General features: G+C 64.7%; 1 protein-coding gene across 6 annotated transcripts; it reads right to left on the bottom strand.

The window, feature by feature from the left end:
* Positions 1–385: 385 nt before the first annotated feature.
* Meak7 (MTOR associated protein, eak-7 homolog) lies at positions 386–13,269 on the bottom strand. 6 transcript variants are annotated; one of them, XM_013145854.2, is made up of 8 exons: positions 13,131–13,269; positions 8,366–8,569; positions 6,523–6,805; positions 6,063–6,207; positions 5,352–5,780; positions 3,470–3,588; positions 2,168–2,347; positions 386–1,789 (listed from the first exon to the last, which is right to left on the bottom strand). In XM_013145854.2, the coding sequence occupies exons 2-8, from the start codon at positions 8,542–8,544 to the stop codon at positions 1,667–1,669; spliced, it is 1,458 nt and encodes a 485-aa protein (XP_013001308.1). In that variant the 5' UTR covers positions 8,545–8,569; positions 13,131–13,269; the 3' UTR covers positions 386–1,666. The 6 variants fall into 6 exon arrangements, with proteins under 6 accessions (XP_013001308.1, XP_003460951.1, XP_013001311.1 ...); XM_003460903.4 differs by having other exon boundaries at positions 6,523–6,753; positions 8,395–8,569; XM_013145857.3 differs by having other exon boundaries at positions 13,037–13,168.
* Between the last annotated feature and the right edge of the window lie 1,773 nt (positions 13,270–15,042).

The following is a 15,042-nucleotide window of genomic DNA, read 5'->3' as shown; positions in this document are numbered from 1 at the left end:
CTCCCCGTTAAAATGCAGTCACCCATGTTTTTCAGACCTGCACAAGGGCCTACTGCGTTCAGGGACCTCATGGGCGCGGCGAGCAGCTCTGTACCCTGAGAAGTGTGTGACAGCCCAGAGGTGTCAGAGCACCTGGGCCGAGGGCCGGGGAGCCCCACGGCTGGCCCCCACCTGCCGCAAGAGGGCTGCACCCCCAGGGTACCAGAGGCCTGGCGGGGCACCCCGTCCCCATCCCGGAGTAGGGTGCTGCCTTGGGAAGCAGGGACCCCGGCTGTGCGCTGCACTCTGGCTAGGCCGGGTGCAGGGTAAAGTTGGGGTGCAGGGCCCCATGACCTACCCGGGCCCCAAACAGCAGTAAATGCAGGCGCCGCAGACCTGCTAGGAGTGAGGTATTCAACTGCATTTTTATTTTTTAAAAATCCACATCGCAGTGATGACGAGGACCCCGATTCCCTGGACTGCGGTGGAAACCACTGTGGACTCTGCGTCTTATCAGACGCCCCCACGTGCACCTGAGGAGACGCGCCAACGGCTACCCCGCGAAGTCTACACAGGCGGCATCAGGACGCCGTCCCCAGCCTGCGCAGAGGGCGCTTTTGTGAAGCCGATTTACAAGGCCCTGCCGCAGCCGGGGTCGCCCCGGGGCACGCTGGGTAAAGGGAAATGCAGGAATCTGCAGAGCGCAAACTGGCTCGAGTCCTTCCGCACAGCTTCTCTCGGAACGGAGACCCCTTTTCCCTGATCTGGGCCCCAAGGGGCGCTCGGGGTCCTCGGGCGGGCCCCCAGGGCCGGGACTCTCCGCCCTGGGCTTCAGGCCTGGACCGCAGCACCCCAAGGACGAATGGTCCGCACTGCAGGATCCCGGGCCCTCCTGCTCTCCGGTCTGGAGTCCTGTCCTGTCACCTGCCTGCTCCCAGGGGAGCCGCCGGGGCAGGGCGGGTGGCCCGGCCGATGGGCCTCAGTCTGGACTCCAGGCCAGCACTGGACGGCACTCAGTGCGGGTTTGTGGGTTGGGCCACGTGCACCTTCCTGAACCTGGGGCCCCAAGTATCCCCGACCCGCACTAGTGATGGAAGGGAACCCCTGCTTCTCTGCAGATGGAACCCCAAACCTCCAGCCACAGTGAGTGGTTTGGAGACGGAGCCCTAGCGGCCGACACCTCCTGAAGACCCATGCCGTGGCGGGGCCAGCTGTCCCCAGCCTCTTCAGCTGCTTCCCCGGTGCTGGGATATTTGGGCTTGGGGTTGATTTTTTAATAACGAACACAGAGTCCACACTGTTGGAAGCGTGGCGATTCCCACCCACAGCCTCTGCCCTCCTAGTGGGCCATCGGGGAGGCCTGGGAAGAAGTCAGGTGACCGCTGCACGTGGCAAAGTTTGTGCCGGTTGATGCCAGCAGAGCCCCAAAGGTCTCGTTTTTGGACCCCACTGGTACAAAATGAACACTGCGTAAGGCTAAGCGGCTCGTCCCATGCACAGGGGTTCTGGGATTTTTCCTGGCTTAGGCCATGTGTTCTGACCGAGCACGTCGGGGCGACCTGAGCAGGTCTGTGGGGCTGCACCTCCAAGGTCCAGTTAAACCCATGGGGGAAGCCAGGGCTCCAGGGCTCACCACTACCCAACGGGCTGTGCCTTCTGCATCTCCCGGGGTCCACACCCCAGTAGCTCACTGGCTGGTGGTGTCATCTGGGGCTTCCCGGAGGCCTTCGCTGTGGCGAGTCCGCCCGCTGGCCTCCAGCAAAGCCTGCGCCTCGGGGTCGGCATCCAGGATGCTCTTCTTAGCCTTGACCTTGGGGAGGAGGAGGGAGTGTCTGTGAGGTGCAGAGGCCAGCAGCCCTGATCCCCAGGGCCGGGCAGCGGCTCTTGCTATGTGCCTGCCTATCTGAGAGAAGCCCACTCGCCGCCTGGTCCATGCTCTGCCCAGGGCCTGCTCCCCTGGGCGGCATCGCTGGGAGTTACAAGCCGGTGTGGGCAGTGCCTCGGCCGAAGTGGAAGCAGAGCCAGGGAGCCTCGAGGAAGCCCAACACTCCCAGCTCGCACAGCAGGCCCTGGTTCCCAGCTCACCACCCGCCCACCCGCCTGTGCCTAAGGGAAAAACTAAGAATGGGGAGCCGGCTCCCCTCCACCCACGCAGGGTCCTGCCAGACCCCTCGGCTGCTGCACTCACCGGCGACGACGCTGCGGGGTCTCCGACCGCCCACACCTCCATCTTCTCAAACCGGAAGTTCTCCTCGGCGGACAGCTGCGGGCTGCTGTACGTGGTACACGTCGGCTTGGCCTTGCTGTGCCCGTTCCCGAAGTCGGCATCCACCCACAGCCCAAAGTAGCCGTGCTGCCCTCCCATGCCCTGCGGAGGAGGCGGGACGGCCTGGCCTGAGCCACCCGGGCCCAGAACGCCAGGACGTGACTCCAGCCCAGGACTGAGGCCCGAGGAAGGGCGCGGAGGGTGACCGTCCTGCTCTGGGCTGCAGCTTGCATCAGTGCCACACAAGCGTCCCGTACCATGACCCCAGAACGGTCACAGATGTCCCCAGACACCCACAACACAGCACTCGGCACTCCGGAGAGGCAAAGCTGTTACCCCCAGATCCCAGAAGATTACATGGCAGAGGTGGACACAGGTGACACTGGACAGCCCTGCCCAGACTCTGACCCTCAGCAGCAGGGTGCTGGGTTGAGGACAGAGGACAGGAGCAGACCCGGCCCTGGTCCCAGGGGTCCGGGAGCACTGGCATACCCTGGTTCTGACTGGGCCAAGGGAGCCCCAGCAGGTGTCTGCTGCTCCCGCTTAGTGTCACCTCTATTCCTCGGGCCATGACCAGCATGGACATGGGGTGCTGGACAAGGGGTGCTGCTCCAAGGACAGGGTCTCATCGGCGTCCTTGGGTGGGCTGGTCATGTGCCCCCGGGCAGCAACCGGAAGAGGATCCCCAGCCCCTCCAGCTAACTGAGGGTGTCACCTCCGCAGCCCCTGCAAGCACAGGCTGGGGGCTCACTGGGGGAGACGGGTGGGGAGAAAGGGCAGCGGGAGACCCGGCTCCTGCCCGGCTGAGCCCTGCCTGCCAGGGTTCAGAGCTAAAGCGTCCCCAGGAGCCTTGTTTGGAAGGTGGCAGCTCCTGGGGTGCTGTACAAACCCATGGAGCAGCTCAGGCTGACGAGCTGCCACCAGGGATCCCCAAGGTAGGACCCGCAGGCCCCAGCTCCTCCCTTCTCCCTGTTTCCTGTCCCCCATGCTGTGAGCCGCTTTCCTCCGACAGGCTGCTCCACCACGCCCTCGGGCCGGACCAGCCAGCCTCGGACTGAACCCTCTGAAACCTCGAGCTAGATCCACCTCGCCATTAAGTTGTGGGTGTCAGGGTCCTCAGCTCCTCACGGGGGCCCCAGGCAGCTGTGGGGCTCGTCCTCTGTGGAGTCCAGGTGTCAGCTGTGTCCCGCCCGTCAGCCCCAACCCAGCCCTGCCCGCCCTCACCAGCCCGTTGGGGATGGTCTGCTGGCCCTGGTTCAGGTACATGTAGTGGTCGTTGTAGCCCGTGGGCATGTACACCGCCATGCTGGGGGTGATGGAGAACAGGAAGCATCTGTTATCCCCTAGAAGTGACAGAGAGCAAACACACGGACAGCCAGGTGAGCTGGGCATGAGGCAGGGCCACTGGGCTTCAGCTGGGTGAGCACAGCAGTGAGACCTCCTCACCCCTCTCGGGGGGCCCCGGAGGCCCCATGGCCGGGGTGCACACTGCAGGAGCTCGGACTGCACAGAGGGTGAGCCCACAGCTGCTTGGGCCCCATGTGAGGAGCTGAGGACCCACGGCCCAGAGAGGCACCACGGCAGCTGAGCGCCAGGCCCGAGGGTGGGGTGGCCGCGATCAGGACGGAAGCAGAGCGGGTGCACATTGAATGTACGGCCTGGATATGGGGCACTGGAGGCCTGAGGGACCTCGAGGACACAGACAGCCCCCCGAGCTGTCAGGGGGGGCATGGACAACACCACGGCTTCGGGTGAGACGCAGCCGAGCCACTGCGACCAAGGTCAGCACAGCTGGTGCAGCTGATGCCCTCGCCAGCCCCGGGGTGAGGGACCAGAGGCCAGGGACAGCTGCAGACAGGACGGACAGCGGGGTCTGCCCTCTGCACCCTCCGCGCTTCCCAGGCACCGGAATCTGGAGAAGCAGCTCTTGGCTCTGCCATGATAAGGGTACTGATGACCAGCATTTACTGGGAGTCCATGCTAGGGGACCTGACAGAGCCACCACGAGGCCCACAGCCGCCACAGCCACAGCCTCGCCCCATGGGATTCTGCCTACAGCACAAGCCACGGGGGCACCTCACCGTCAGGACCCAGGCAGGACAAGGCCCCAAGAGGCACTGCCTGCCAAAACCCAGCTGACAGCGAGGGTCCTGGCCAACGCTCACGATGCCACTGCTGGGCGATGACAACTGTCTCCACCGCCTGCCCACATGGCACCAGTCCCGAGTTCAGGGAGCTGAGGCCCAGAGCAGCAGGCACCACACCCAGGGCAAGAGCTGGGACCCAGGATCCCATCTGCCAGCAGCACAGCCGGGGTCATTCCGAAGCTGTCCACCGGCTCAACGCTGCGGACAGGGGCCACCGTGCCCTGACTGCCATTCATCCGCAGGGCAGGCTGGCCTCTGCCAGGTGCTTCTGCACATGGAAGAGGAGGCTGGCGTCGCCTACACCCGCAGGAAGGTGGGGCCACTGCCAGCAGCTCCTTGGGGCCACAGAGGGGAGCTGACAGCAGCAGCCGTCACGGTGCTGGGGTCCCGAGGCCACCAAGGCACCAGGAAGGACACAGTACTGGGAGAGCCCGGGGGAGCACGCAGGCAGACGAGCCCCAGATGCCAGCTGTGCCCAGAAAGGCCGCCTGCGAGGTCAGGGACCCTGGACTCAGGGAGGAGCCCTGCCACGCCCAGGCCTAGCAACCCCGCACACTCTGAAACTACAGTGACTCCGACCCTGGAGACAAGCAGACCCAGGGGACAGAGGCGCTGAGCCCGCCCTCCCGGTCTTCCCGCCCAGGCACGAGGTCACGCAAGAGTCCAACAAGACCCAAGGGGAAGCAGTGCCAGGAAGCCCGTGACCGTGACGCGCAGGACTCTGTCTCCAGCCCCCGCCCCCCCAGGCATCCGTGGCCTGACCTCTCCCGCCCCCCAGGCCTGGCCCGTGTGATGACGCAGGCTCCGTGTCCCCGCCTGAGCTGCTGACACCTTCTGCTGATGCTACCCCACTGCCAGGGCCACAGAAGAGCTCTGTGGCGCCCAAACCACCCACAAGCGGCTCCACGCCTTCCCACAGGACAGGAAGAGACAGAGGCTCCCGCCGGCCTCCGGCTCACCTTGAAACTGCGGCTTGACCTCCCAGGAGCGGGAGGCGAAGCCCCCGAACACGTGGCCGTCGCGGTCCTCCAGCAGGGCCAGGCAGGGCCCGCGGTGAGTGATGCGGCCGCACAGCTGCGAGAAGCTCTGCCCGTGCAGGCGGGAGGCAAAGAGCAGGCGCCAGCGGCCCCGCAGCTCAGGCGCCAGGTGCGAGCTGAGGAAGATGACGGCCAGGACGTCCAGCAGGCTCTCCAGCCCCGGGCCCGGCCCCAGCGCGCACTCGGGGACCAGCGCGGCCAGGTCAAGGGACCCGCAGGGCACGAGGAGGCCTCTGTGGATGACCACGCTCAGGAACGTGGCCACGTGGGGGACCCTGAAGACCCAGTCCTCGATCACGGCTCGGTCACAGTCACCGTCCAGCCACTGAGGCCCCTGAGGCCTCTCGCCACCTGGGGGGAGTCAGTGTCACTGGGGTAAGCGTTACCCGGCAGTGACCGCCTAATCCTGCCCCAGCCAATCCAGGAAGCTCGAATCTCACGTGACCCGAACACCCCGAAGACGGCCTGGGGGAACTGAGAGGCACAGCACATGCGCCAACGGCTGCTCCTGTGGAAACGGGGGATCCAAGGAAACCCCACGCCACGGGGCAAGGCAGAGGTGCTCACTTCCTGTCTGCCAGCCGAATCACACAGGCCACGCCCAGGTCCCCACCGTCCCCAGGGGGCGCTCACCTGGAAGCCTCATCTCGGAGACCAGCTGGGCGGCCAGGGCCTGCGCCCTGACGGGGGCACCCGAGGCCACCTTCCCCGCCCAGCCCCGCAGCTCCTGCCTGTGGGTCAGGACGTGTGCCACGGAGTCCACCAGGTCCTCTGCAAACTGCAAGGGCACCGTGGCACCATGAGTCACAGCTCCGCCACCACACAAGCCCTGTCCCCACCACCACGCGGACCGGCCATTTCCTTCTGATGCCCGTGGTAACAGCTGGCGCGTGTGGGAGAGGGCACCCCAGGGGTGAGCTACCCACTTTCCGGAGCAGACCCTCGGCCGGCAGAGAGGTTTCACCAAAGCCCAAGTCCTGGAACTCTGACCTCGACTGGGCGTGTCCAGGGCTCCCCACAGCTGGACGCCTCCCAACGCCACCACCCGTCCACTGTCACTGTCCTCAGCTTCCAACAAGGACACAGGCCGCACCTTTTGTACTTCTCTGGCCTTCACGGGCCCCTCCGAGGCAGAAACCATCTTCAGGACCACCAGACTCTTCTCCTGGGCGCTGCCTCTCAGCAGGAGGGACAGCGCCTCGGAGAACTGCTCCCGAGAGACGCTCTCCCTGGGCCCCTGCGCCCGCCCGCTTGGGTCCACCTGCCGCATGCCGTTGTAGAGTCTGGTGACCATTGCTGCGGGCAGGGCTTCCCCAACATGGCTCTGCTGGGACAAGTGGAGAACAGGCTGGAGAGGGCGGGCTCCCGCTGGCGTCCTAGGAAACCAGGAGGTCAAGGCCCGCTCTGGGGGGCTCCAGCAGCCACCCAGCCTCCTGCGCCTGCTGCTAGCCCCGCCTAGCGACCACGACCTGAAGCTTTCCGGCTCTCCCTGGCCACCAGACATCCCAGTTCCTTCCTGTCCAGTCTCCTCAGGTGGCCATGTCCCTCCTGCCCCTGCGGCCACCTGCTCGCCACTCTGCCCGGAGCATGGACTCCGCAGACTCCTGAGCCGCAGGGCACCGGTCTGCGGTGTCAGTGTTGCTCTCGCCATCTGGGACTTCTGAGCACACTGTTTTCTGTCTTATCCTGGGTCTGAGGCCTGCGCTGTAACTATTCTTACTAAACCCTTCATATAATTTTTTTTTTTTTTTGGTCTTTTTGAGACAGGGTCTCTATGCCCTTCAGGCTGGCTTGGTAGCCCAGGCTGGTCTCAAACCCACAACGATCCTCCTGCCTCAGCCTCCCGAGAATGCTGGGATTACAGGCGTGCGCCACCACGCCCGGCTAAGGCCTGGTGATTTTTGAAGCTTAAACAATAACATTGTGTAACGCTGTTTTCCTTTTGGCCTCCAACATCAGATCTGATTTGGCCCAGAGGTGACAAATAAGAAAACAGTATGATTCACAAACACCCCCTGAAGTCCCTGCAGACGGGACTGACCGCCGACCGCCAGGCTGCCGCACTGGATGGTTTTTGTAGGGCAGGCTGCAAACTGCCCGCAAGCGTCCTCCTGTATCTGTGGGTGCTTCCAACCTTCCCCTGCCAAGCGGCCTCTAACTCCTTCCCAACTTGAAAGAGAGCTGCGGTCTTGGGGTCCTCCCCCAGCCCTGTGTTCTGCTCCCCGTCCCCCGGTTTGGTGCCCACCCTGCAGCCAGAGCAGGCTGCACTTGTGCGGCTGTGGGTGCGGCCCCGAGCCCCGCGCTGCTGACCTGGAGACGTGTACAGATGGCTGTGACCCCCCGAGCGCCCACAGTTCCCCATCTGCAAAAGGAGCGTGGTGGGGGGATCCCTGTGCCCCCATCAGGGCTGTCGGCACATCCAGAAGATGGACCGTTAGAGACAGCAGCTCCCACCCCCTCCTCTCACCCGTGCCCGCTCAGTGAGAGCCCCGAACGCGGGCTCAGAACCCCCAGAACAGGCCATGAGGTGGGCCGGCAGGTTCAGCTCCGTGAGGGGAGCCAGAATGCCAGGCTCACGCGTTTCCTCAGGGCACCGTTGGATTCCCTCACGTCTGGGTCACTTGAGCCAGGCGGCCCAGCCCCAGGCTGTCACCTACGGCAGCCAGGACACACAGGCCGGAGGAAGGAGGGAAGGGAGCCGGCTGCCCCTCTGATGTGGCCTCCAGTTAAAAACGCTCAGCGGCTCGGCCCTCACGATTCACCCTAAACTCCTTTCTCTAGCACAGATCGGACTCGGTGCCGATTTAAGGTGGGGTCGTGCAGACATCACTGGCCGCAAGGGCAGAGTAACCGCGGCAGGGCCGCGTGGCCCGCGGAGCCAAAGCCAGGCGCCGCCTTGCCTCACAGAGAACCTATTCATGGGGTCCCCGCCCCACCTCGAGCCGAGCATCGGTGAGGATCTTGCCTTCAGAGCCATCAGGGAGAAGCAGGGCGAGGCCTGCGCGCCGTCCTCCGCCGCCGACAGGGCGTCAAACAGCCTGTCCACCTCAGCCTGCTCCTTGGGAAGAAGCCGAGAGCAGGAGCTCTTCCCCGCGCGGCTCCTGCCGTTGCCCATGGCTCCTCGCCTCAGGAGGACTTTTCTAGGACAGGAAAGGGAAGGCGGGGCTGTCAGCACACAGCCTCGGCAGAGGGCCAGCGCGGCCAAGGTCACACAGAGGCGGCCGGCCGGGCCACGCAGCCGCGGAGCGAGGCAGAGGTCAGCAGCTGACCCGAAGTGCAGCCACGCCCGACTCCTGGTCTACCTGTGTGCACATCACGGCCCGGCCAGTGGTCAGCACTTCCATCAACCCAAACTTTCATCCCTTTAAAAACACCTCTGACCCTGGCTGGCCCCTCGCCGCTGGGTAAAACTGGACCCTGGACACCGGCCTAAACCGGCCTCCAGGGCACCAAGCTACCGAGACCCCATTCCGCTGCCTCCACTGTGCGCTCTCGGGCAGGCACTGAGCCTGCTGTGCCCGGCTTCCCGCGCCTACCACGGTCCTGCCCAGGGCACTGCGAAGCCCCATGCTCTCCAGAGCCAGGGGAGGAGCGCCTGGCCCACCCCAGGCCCACCGGCAGGTGCCCAGCCCCATCACCACCGCAGGCCTCATCACGGAAAGAGCCCGGGCACCCACACACAGGGGACCCACACCAAAGCACGGTCAGTGACGAACACCAGGCTGAGGGGCAGCACTGAATCTCTGTCCCGACTTCTCTGATGCAGGGGCACAGCCAGCTGGGGAAACTGAGGCAGCGCTGCACAAACAACCTTGTGTCCCGCCCGACCGGGAGGGGACAGTCCCCCAACCCAATTTTTCCATCCTAGAGGGTGCGGCTCGGTGGTGTTCAATGTGTCCACCTCGTGGACCACAACCGCCTCCACCTGGGGCCGAAACATTTCCCTCACCCTGCAGGATGCCCAACACCACGCTGGCATCCCCAGTGGTGCCCCTTCCCCAGCCCCGGCCACCGCAGATCCACCTGCCACCCCCAGCTTTCTCTACGCCAGGCATTTTGCATCGAGGGCTCTGTCACGTTTCGCGGCTCCCAGGCCCTCCGAGGCATGGCCAGCTTGTTTTTACAGCCAGCTGGCCTGTCACTGTGGGGCCCAGGACAGCCCCGCCACGGGCCTGGGTAGCTAATGACCATGCGGGCTGTCCCCACCTTCCGGCTGCTATGGAGACCCTCACAGATCTCAGCCATGAGGTTGACACCGGCCTCAGGGTCGCTGGCTTCCCCGGCCACCCTGTGCTCGGTGGCTGGTGCACCCCGCTCTTCCCCCCGCCCTTCGGAGGCCTGCTGCTGCTGTCTTTCTGTTGGGGTCACCCGCGTAGGGGCCCTGGTGGGACCCCCCTCTCCCTGCCTGAGAACAGGACCGGCCTGGCTCAGGGCTGTCACTTGCGGACCACTGCGTCTCAGGGCTCTAGTTTCTCAGCAGTGGACAGGCCAACAAGGACACCCCCTGGCCAGGCTGATGCCCAGCAGCACAAGGCTGACCTCACCTTGATAGCAGGGGGTGCACAGTGGGGCCTCATGTCCCCCACTCCGGGCAGCACCCAGGGGTACGGGGTGGCCACGCTGCCGACATCTCGGCCCTAGGGAACGGGATTGTCACAGAGGCCTCAACAGGACAGGAGTTATACAGCATCAACTTTAAACACCCGCTGAATTTAGGGGGACGGGGAGAGCGTGGCCAGTGGATAGGCGGCAGCTTCACAGGGGAGGTGGCAGCCACAGTCCTGCAGGAAAGGAAGGCGTGAGCCCCTAATTTCTGTGAATTTGTCAAGTCACCCAGAAACTTGCCGAGCTGTCTGCGCCCTGCAGAGGGGGGAAAAGGTGCGCCCATGTCACATCTCATCCCAAAGCATGGTGCTGTGGCTTCAAAGTCTGTGACCTCAAAGTCTGTGACGCCGAGGGCCAGAAGTCACCCACATGGCATGCAGAGCCCCCAGGGAAAAGCCGGACCCTTGCAGTGGCAGCAGCCAAGCCCACCCGGGAAAGCTCCCAGGGCACCTGTGCACCACAGGGTCCGCTGGGCACCAGCGCCGAGTCCCGCAGGGTCTGGACGCCTTCCTCTTCATCTCCCGGCCTCTGGTCTCCTAGCCTGAGGCTCCCCGCTTCCCTGGAGCCCGGGACCTCAGCACCCTCCGGCTCTTAACACCCAGGCCCCCGGCTGTTCTGTGACTCCTTCACTGGGCACTTGGTGGGGCCGGGCCGCTGCCCCAACACTGCTCCAAGGAGCCACAGGCTGGGCCCTCACTCTTCTCGGGGTTCCTCACACAAGAGGGTCCCCTGCTGACCCAGCCCCAACCTGGGAGTGAGCCCCTGTGTCCTCAGCGGGGCACCCAAAACCACCTGTTTCCTGGCCCCTCCTAACCCTGCTCAGACCCCTGCCACACGCCTGGTGCCCAGCGCCGGTTCCCAGAGGCCAGCCCACTGGGTCCTGACAGCAGCCCGGCTCCCCGAGGCCTCAGTCCCATCAGCAACCCGGTGACAGCGTCACCCGCTCCTCCATGCCGCCTCCCCTGCCTTGCTGTGCGGCCCCCCAGTGCCAGGCCAGCAAGGGCTCAGCACACAAGGGACGGGTCCTCAAGGCCACTGGCCTTGCAAGAAAATAAGCCCAGAGCCAGCAGGGAAGGCACCAAGGACAGATCGGGGCCAAAGCCACCTCCAGCCCCTTCAATGTGCAAAGCCACTTCGCACAAAACAGAGTAATCACTCTCCAGGAGACACTGGTCCAAAGACACCAAAGAATCCGTGTGCCCAGTGGCTGTGCCCGAGAGGCCAGTCCGCCTCTTCCTGACACCATTCATTCAACTGCCCACGTCACTTGGGCCAGGCCTCAACCCAGGTGGCCGTGGCCAACACAGAAGACCAGAGAGGATGGGGTCCCAGGCACCAGGACACAGCACCCAGGGACACGGTGAGGCTGGGCGGAGCACGGCAGAGGACTCTGGGGATGGAGGGGCAGAGGGGGCCACAGAGGACAGGGACACTCTTCCCCTTCACCCCTCGGTCCACCTGCTCCTCACGGGAGCCGTCACAGGGAGCACGGTCAGTGAGAGGTCAGGGGTCGGGGCCGCCTAGGAACAGCCCTGGCCGCTGCACCCCCAGCCTCAGCGCCTGACAGCACCACTGAAGGACACATCACAGGACAGCGGGGACAACCTGCCTCCTCATGGCCACTGCAAGACAACGGCAGGGGGACGCAGCTCCAAAGTCAACTCCTCTTGGCCTCCACCGTGGTCAGGCCCAGAGCTCTTCCATCTGCTATGCAGGAAGTGGAGCTTTGATGTGTCCTCCCTCCACAAGCAAGTCTCTGGCCTTCCTGTCCCTGACTGGCTGTGTGTCACCCTGGCAGCTCGTACAGCGACTCCTAAGAGGACCCCTCTCAGTGCCACTTTTAATCAGGATTGCTGGGACCAGCGGCCACAGCTGGTGGCAGCTCTGTACCCAGGGGACACCAACCACAGCCTAGGGCACGGTGGTCCGCATCAGTGGAGGGGAGTCCCACCAGCATCCAGGGGGCGGAGGCCAGGGCTGTTGCTAACTGTCCTACAGTGCCCAGCAGAGCCTCAGGACAAGTGTCCAGGCCTGAGAGCCCACAGGGCTGGAGGAGAGAAGCCATGGCCTCAGAGGACACAGGGCGAGAATGAACAGGAGGGGACCCGTAGGACACCAGTACTCACAACCCTGCCGCTCCCATGCACGAGCCCAGCTCTGCAGCTAGGGTATAAACAAACACCGAATTCACATGGTGACCCTGGGTTTCCTCACTGTGGACAACTTGTTAGGCTAATTCCAAACCTTAATAAAACAGTAGCTCTGAGCTGGGCATGGTGGCGCACACCTGTCATCCCAGCACTCAGCAGGCTGCGGCTAGAGGCCTGGTGTGAGTTCACGGCCAGTCTGGCTACCTCGTGAGCTCAAGGCCGGCCTGCACTACAGAGTGAGACCCGTCTCAAAAAAACCAAAAACGAATTTTTTAAATAAAACAGTAGGTCCAATGGGCCACAACAAGTGACAACAACCTTTGGCTGGTCCACCTTTTAGTCAGACTTCTAATCCATCTTAGCAAGAACCCTCAATAGCTGACCACCGTCATGAGCTACCCCAGCTCTTGTCCCCTGCCGTTCCAGGGGACGGCCGGTCACCCTGGCCTGCCTTCAGCGGTCACTCCACCAGTTAGACCAGAGTCCCCTGACCCCCACACTTCCCTTCAGCTGTGTTCCTTCCCGACCCAGCCTCCCCCGGACGGAGGGCCCAGCTCTGCCCCCTGCCGATGACCGGTCCTGAATGACGTCCACCTGACAGCTGAGGCTGCGCTCCTGAGCCACGGCCAGAATCCGACAGGGCAGCTCCCAGCCAGCGCCCACCCGGAAGGGACAGCTGACCGTCCCGTCCCAGCCCCAGGGCGGCCAGGAGCCGCGCTCGGCAGGCCGCGGGTGCCCTCGGCCGCCCCATCCCGAGAGGCCAGGCGGCCCCTCCGAGCCCCGGCGTGGCCCCCGGCGCCCCTTCCGGCCGAGCCTGCCCCGCGGCGGGAGCCCAGGGAAGGCCCCTCGGACCTTATCGGCCCCCACACACGGCAGGGCCCGCGGCGCGGTGCTCCCAAGGAGGCCTCAGTTCGCGGCGGACACCGCCAGCGCCCACTCGGCTCACCCGGCCTGCGCCCCACAAGCCCTCCACACTGTCTTCCAGTCGGGGTCCAGCAGCCTGGGAACTCCCCCTCCCCGTACCGCCCCTTCCGTTCCCAGGCAACGGCGCTGACGGGAGGATCTTTTGTCCAATCGAGGAAGAGGGAGGCGGGGCACGAAGCGACGTCAGCCAATGGAGATGCAGCTCACGGGTAGTAGGCGGGCCATGGGCGGTGTAGGCGGGGCCGAGTACCACGGAAGCTGCGGAAGACCAGACTGCGTTGGAATCCCCGGAGCGCCGGGCAGGTGGAGAGGGGCTGGGCCTCGGGGAGGTGACAGCCCTCCGAAAGGAGACAGGACGGTTTTCCCTGCCCTGCTGGACTCACAGACGCTCCCTCCAGGTGCTGACATGCCCCAGTCTGCTGAGCCTGGAGCTGCCCCGGCCTCTGCCCCTCTTTAGCCTCCGGGCTCCCAGCGCCAGCCTTGTCCACCTGGTCTCTCCACCGCCATACCCCTCCAAAATGTCCCCTCCGGATCTGCTCCTGTGCACTGCTTAAATCCACTCCAGGCGAGTCCAGGGACCCTGTCGCCAACACTCAGTGACACGGTGGTGCTCACAGCCAGCCTGGAGCTCGTGGCCGGCCCTTCACTGCAGCTGTCTCATATGTGTCCCTCTGGCTGGTACCTGGCTGTCCCTTTCTCTCCCAGGGGCTTCCCCTGGGTCTCTGTGTCCCCAGACTCTGCCTGCGTCTTCCCGGTCCCTTCTGTCCACCCGCATTCCCCTGAGGTCACATCTTCCCCACCTGTCTGCTGTGCTGATCCTGGGGTTGCACGTCAAGAAGCCGGTCAGCAAGTGGGCCCAGGCCTGCTTCACTTGCTCCCAGGTGTCTGCTCCACGGCCCCCAAAGCCAGCCTTGCCACCCTCGTTCCCCTTCCCGCCAAACCTTCGCCCCTGCCCATGTTACTCCATGTCCCGAGGGCCTGGAGGACCAGGCCGGACCTTAGTAACATCCTCCTCCTGTGGCCTCCTGGCCTCCTCCACCCAGCCCCATCCTATGGCCCACAGAGCAGTCAGCAGTCAGTGTCCCTGGACAGGGAGGTCCCACCGGTGGGACCATAAAAACCTGCCTGGCCACTCACCAGTACCAAGGACGGGAGGGAGAGTCTGGATAGCCGCTCCCTCGCAGGACGGCCACTTTCCCACTGAGAACTCTGCTCTCCAAAATCAGTAGCGGAAACCCGGCCATCCCAGGTTCTATGGGTCGGGATGACGAAGCTCCTTCCCGCCCAGGACTGATGTCACGTCCACGGTCTGCCCCGAGCAGCTGGGGTTTCTGTCCAGCTGCGGAGCTGCATGCAAGTCAGGTCTGGACGCAGCCGTCCACGCCTGCCTTGGTGGGGCTCCCTGGGAATCCGGAGCTGGGTCCCCTTTGTCCAGCTTGTGCTGGCTCAGCTGAACCTGACGGAGCCCTGCCCCTCTGCAGGGCGGACTCCTTACCGTTGCTGTGGAAGCCGCCCCAGTTCACAAAGCCGGCTGGGAGGTGCCGGGCTGATGGGGACTCTAAGGCCCAGGAGGGCGGCACTGGCCTGTCCCGTCTGCACCCAGGCACCTCGGGAGGGTGTGGCGGGGGTGAGAGGGGGAAAGAGATGGCCACAAGAGGGACAGGGAGAGGCTGGCCCCTGTCAGCAAGGGGTCAGGTGGGGCGGACGACACCACGGGGAGTTCTAGGCTGGAAGTCGGAGCCGCCTGCACCTTCTCCTGCACTGCATCGAGGGTCTGCTGCCTTTCAGGATAGAATCGGGGCCAGGCTCTCCGCAGCCCTGCTAACCCCCATGACACCCACCGAGGGGAGGTCAGGAGACTCCCAGGGCCACGCGGCAGGGCACAGGGACCCTGACCCCAGGGCCTGGCTCTTTCTGTGGCAGTGCCGCGCCCA

Source organism: Cavia porcellus, unplaced genomic scaffold (genome assembly GCF_034190915.1).
Source record: "Cavia porcellus strain 051 isolate PalLab524CR breed Dunkin Hartley unplaced genomic scaffold, mCavPor4.1 scaffold_4, whole genome shotgun sequence".
Classification (NCBI taxonomy): domain Eukaryota; kingdom Metazoa; phylum Chordata; class Mammalia; order Rodentia; family Caviidae; genus Cavia; species Cavia porcellus.
This window is presented reverse-complemented; position numbering and strand designations above follow the sequence as displayed.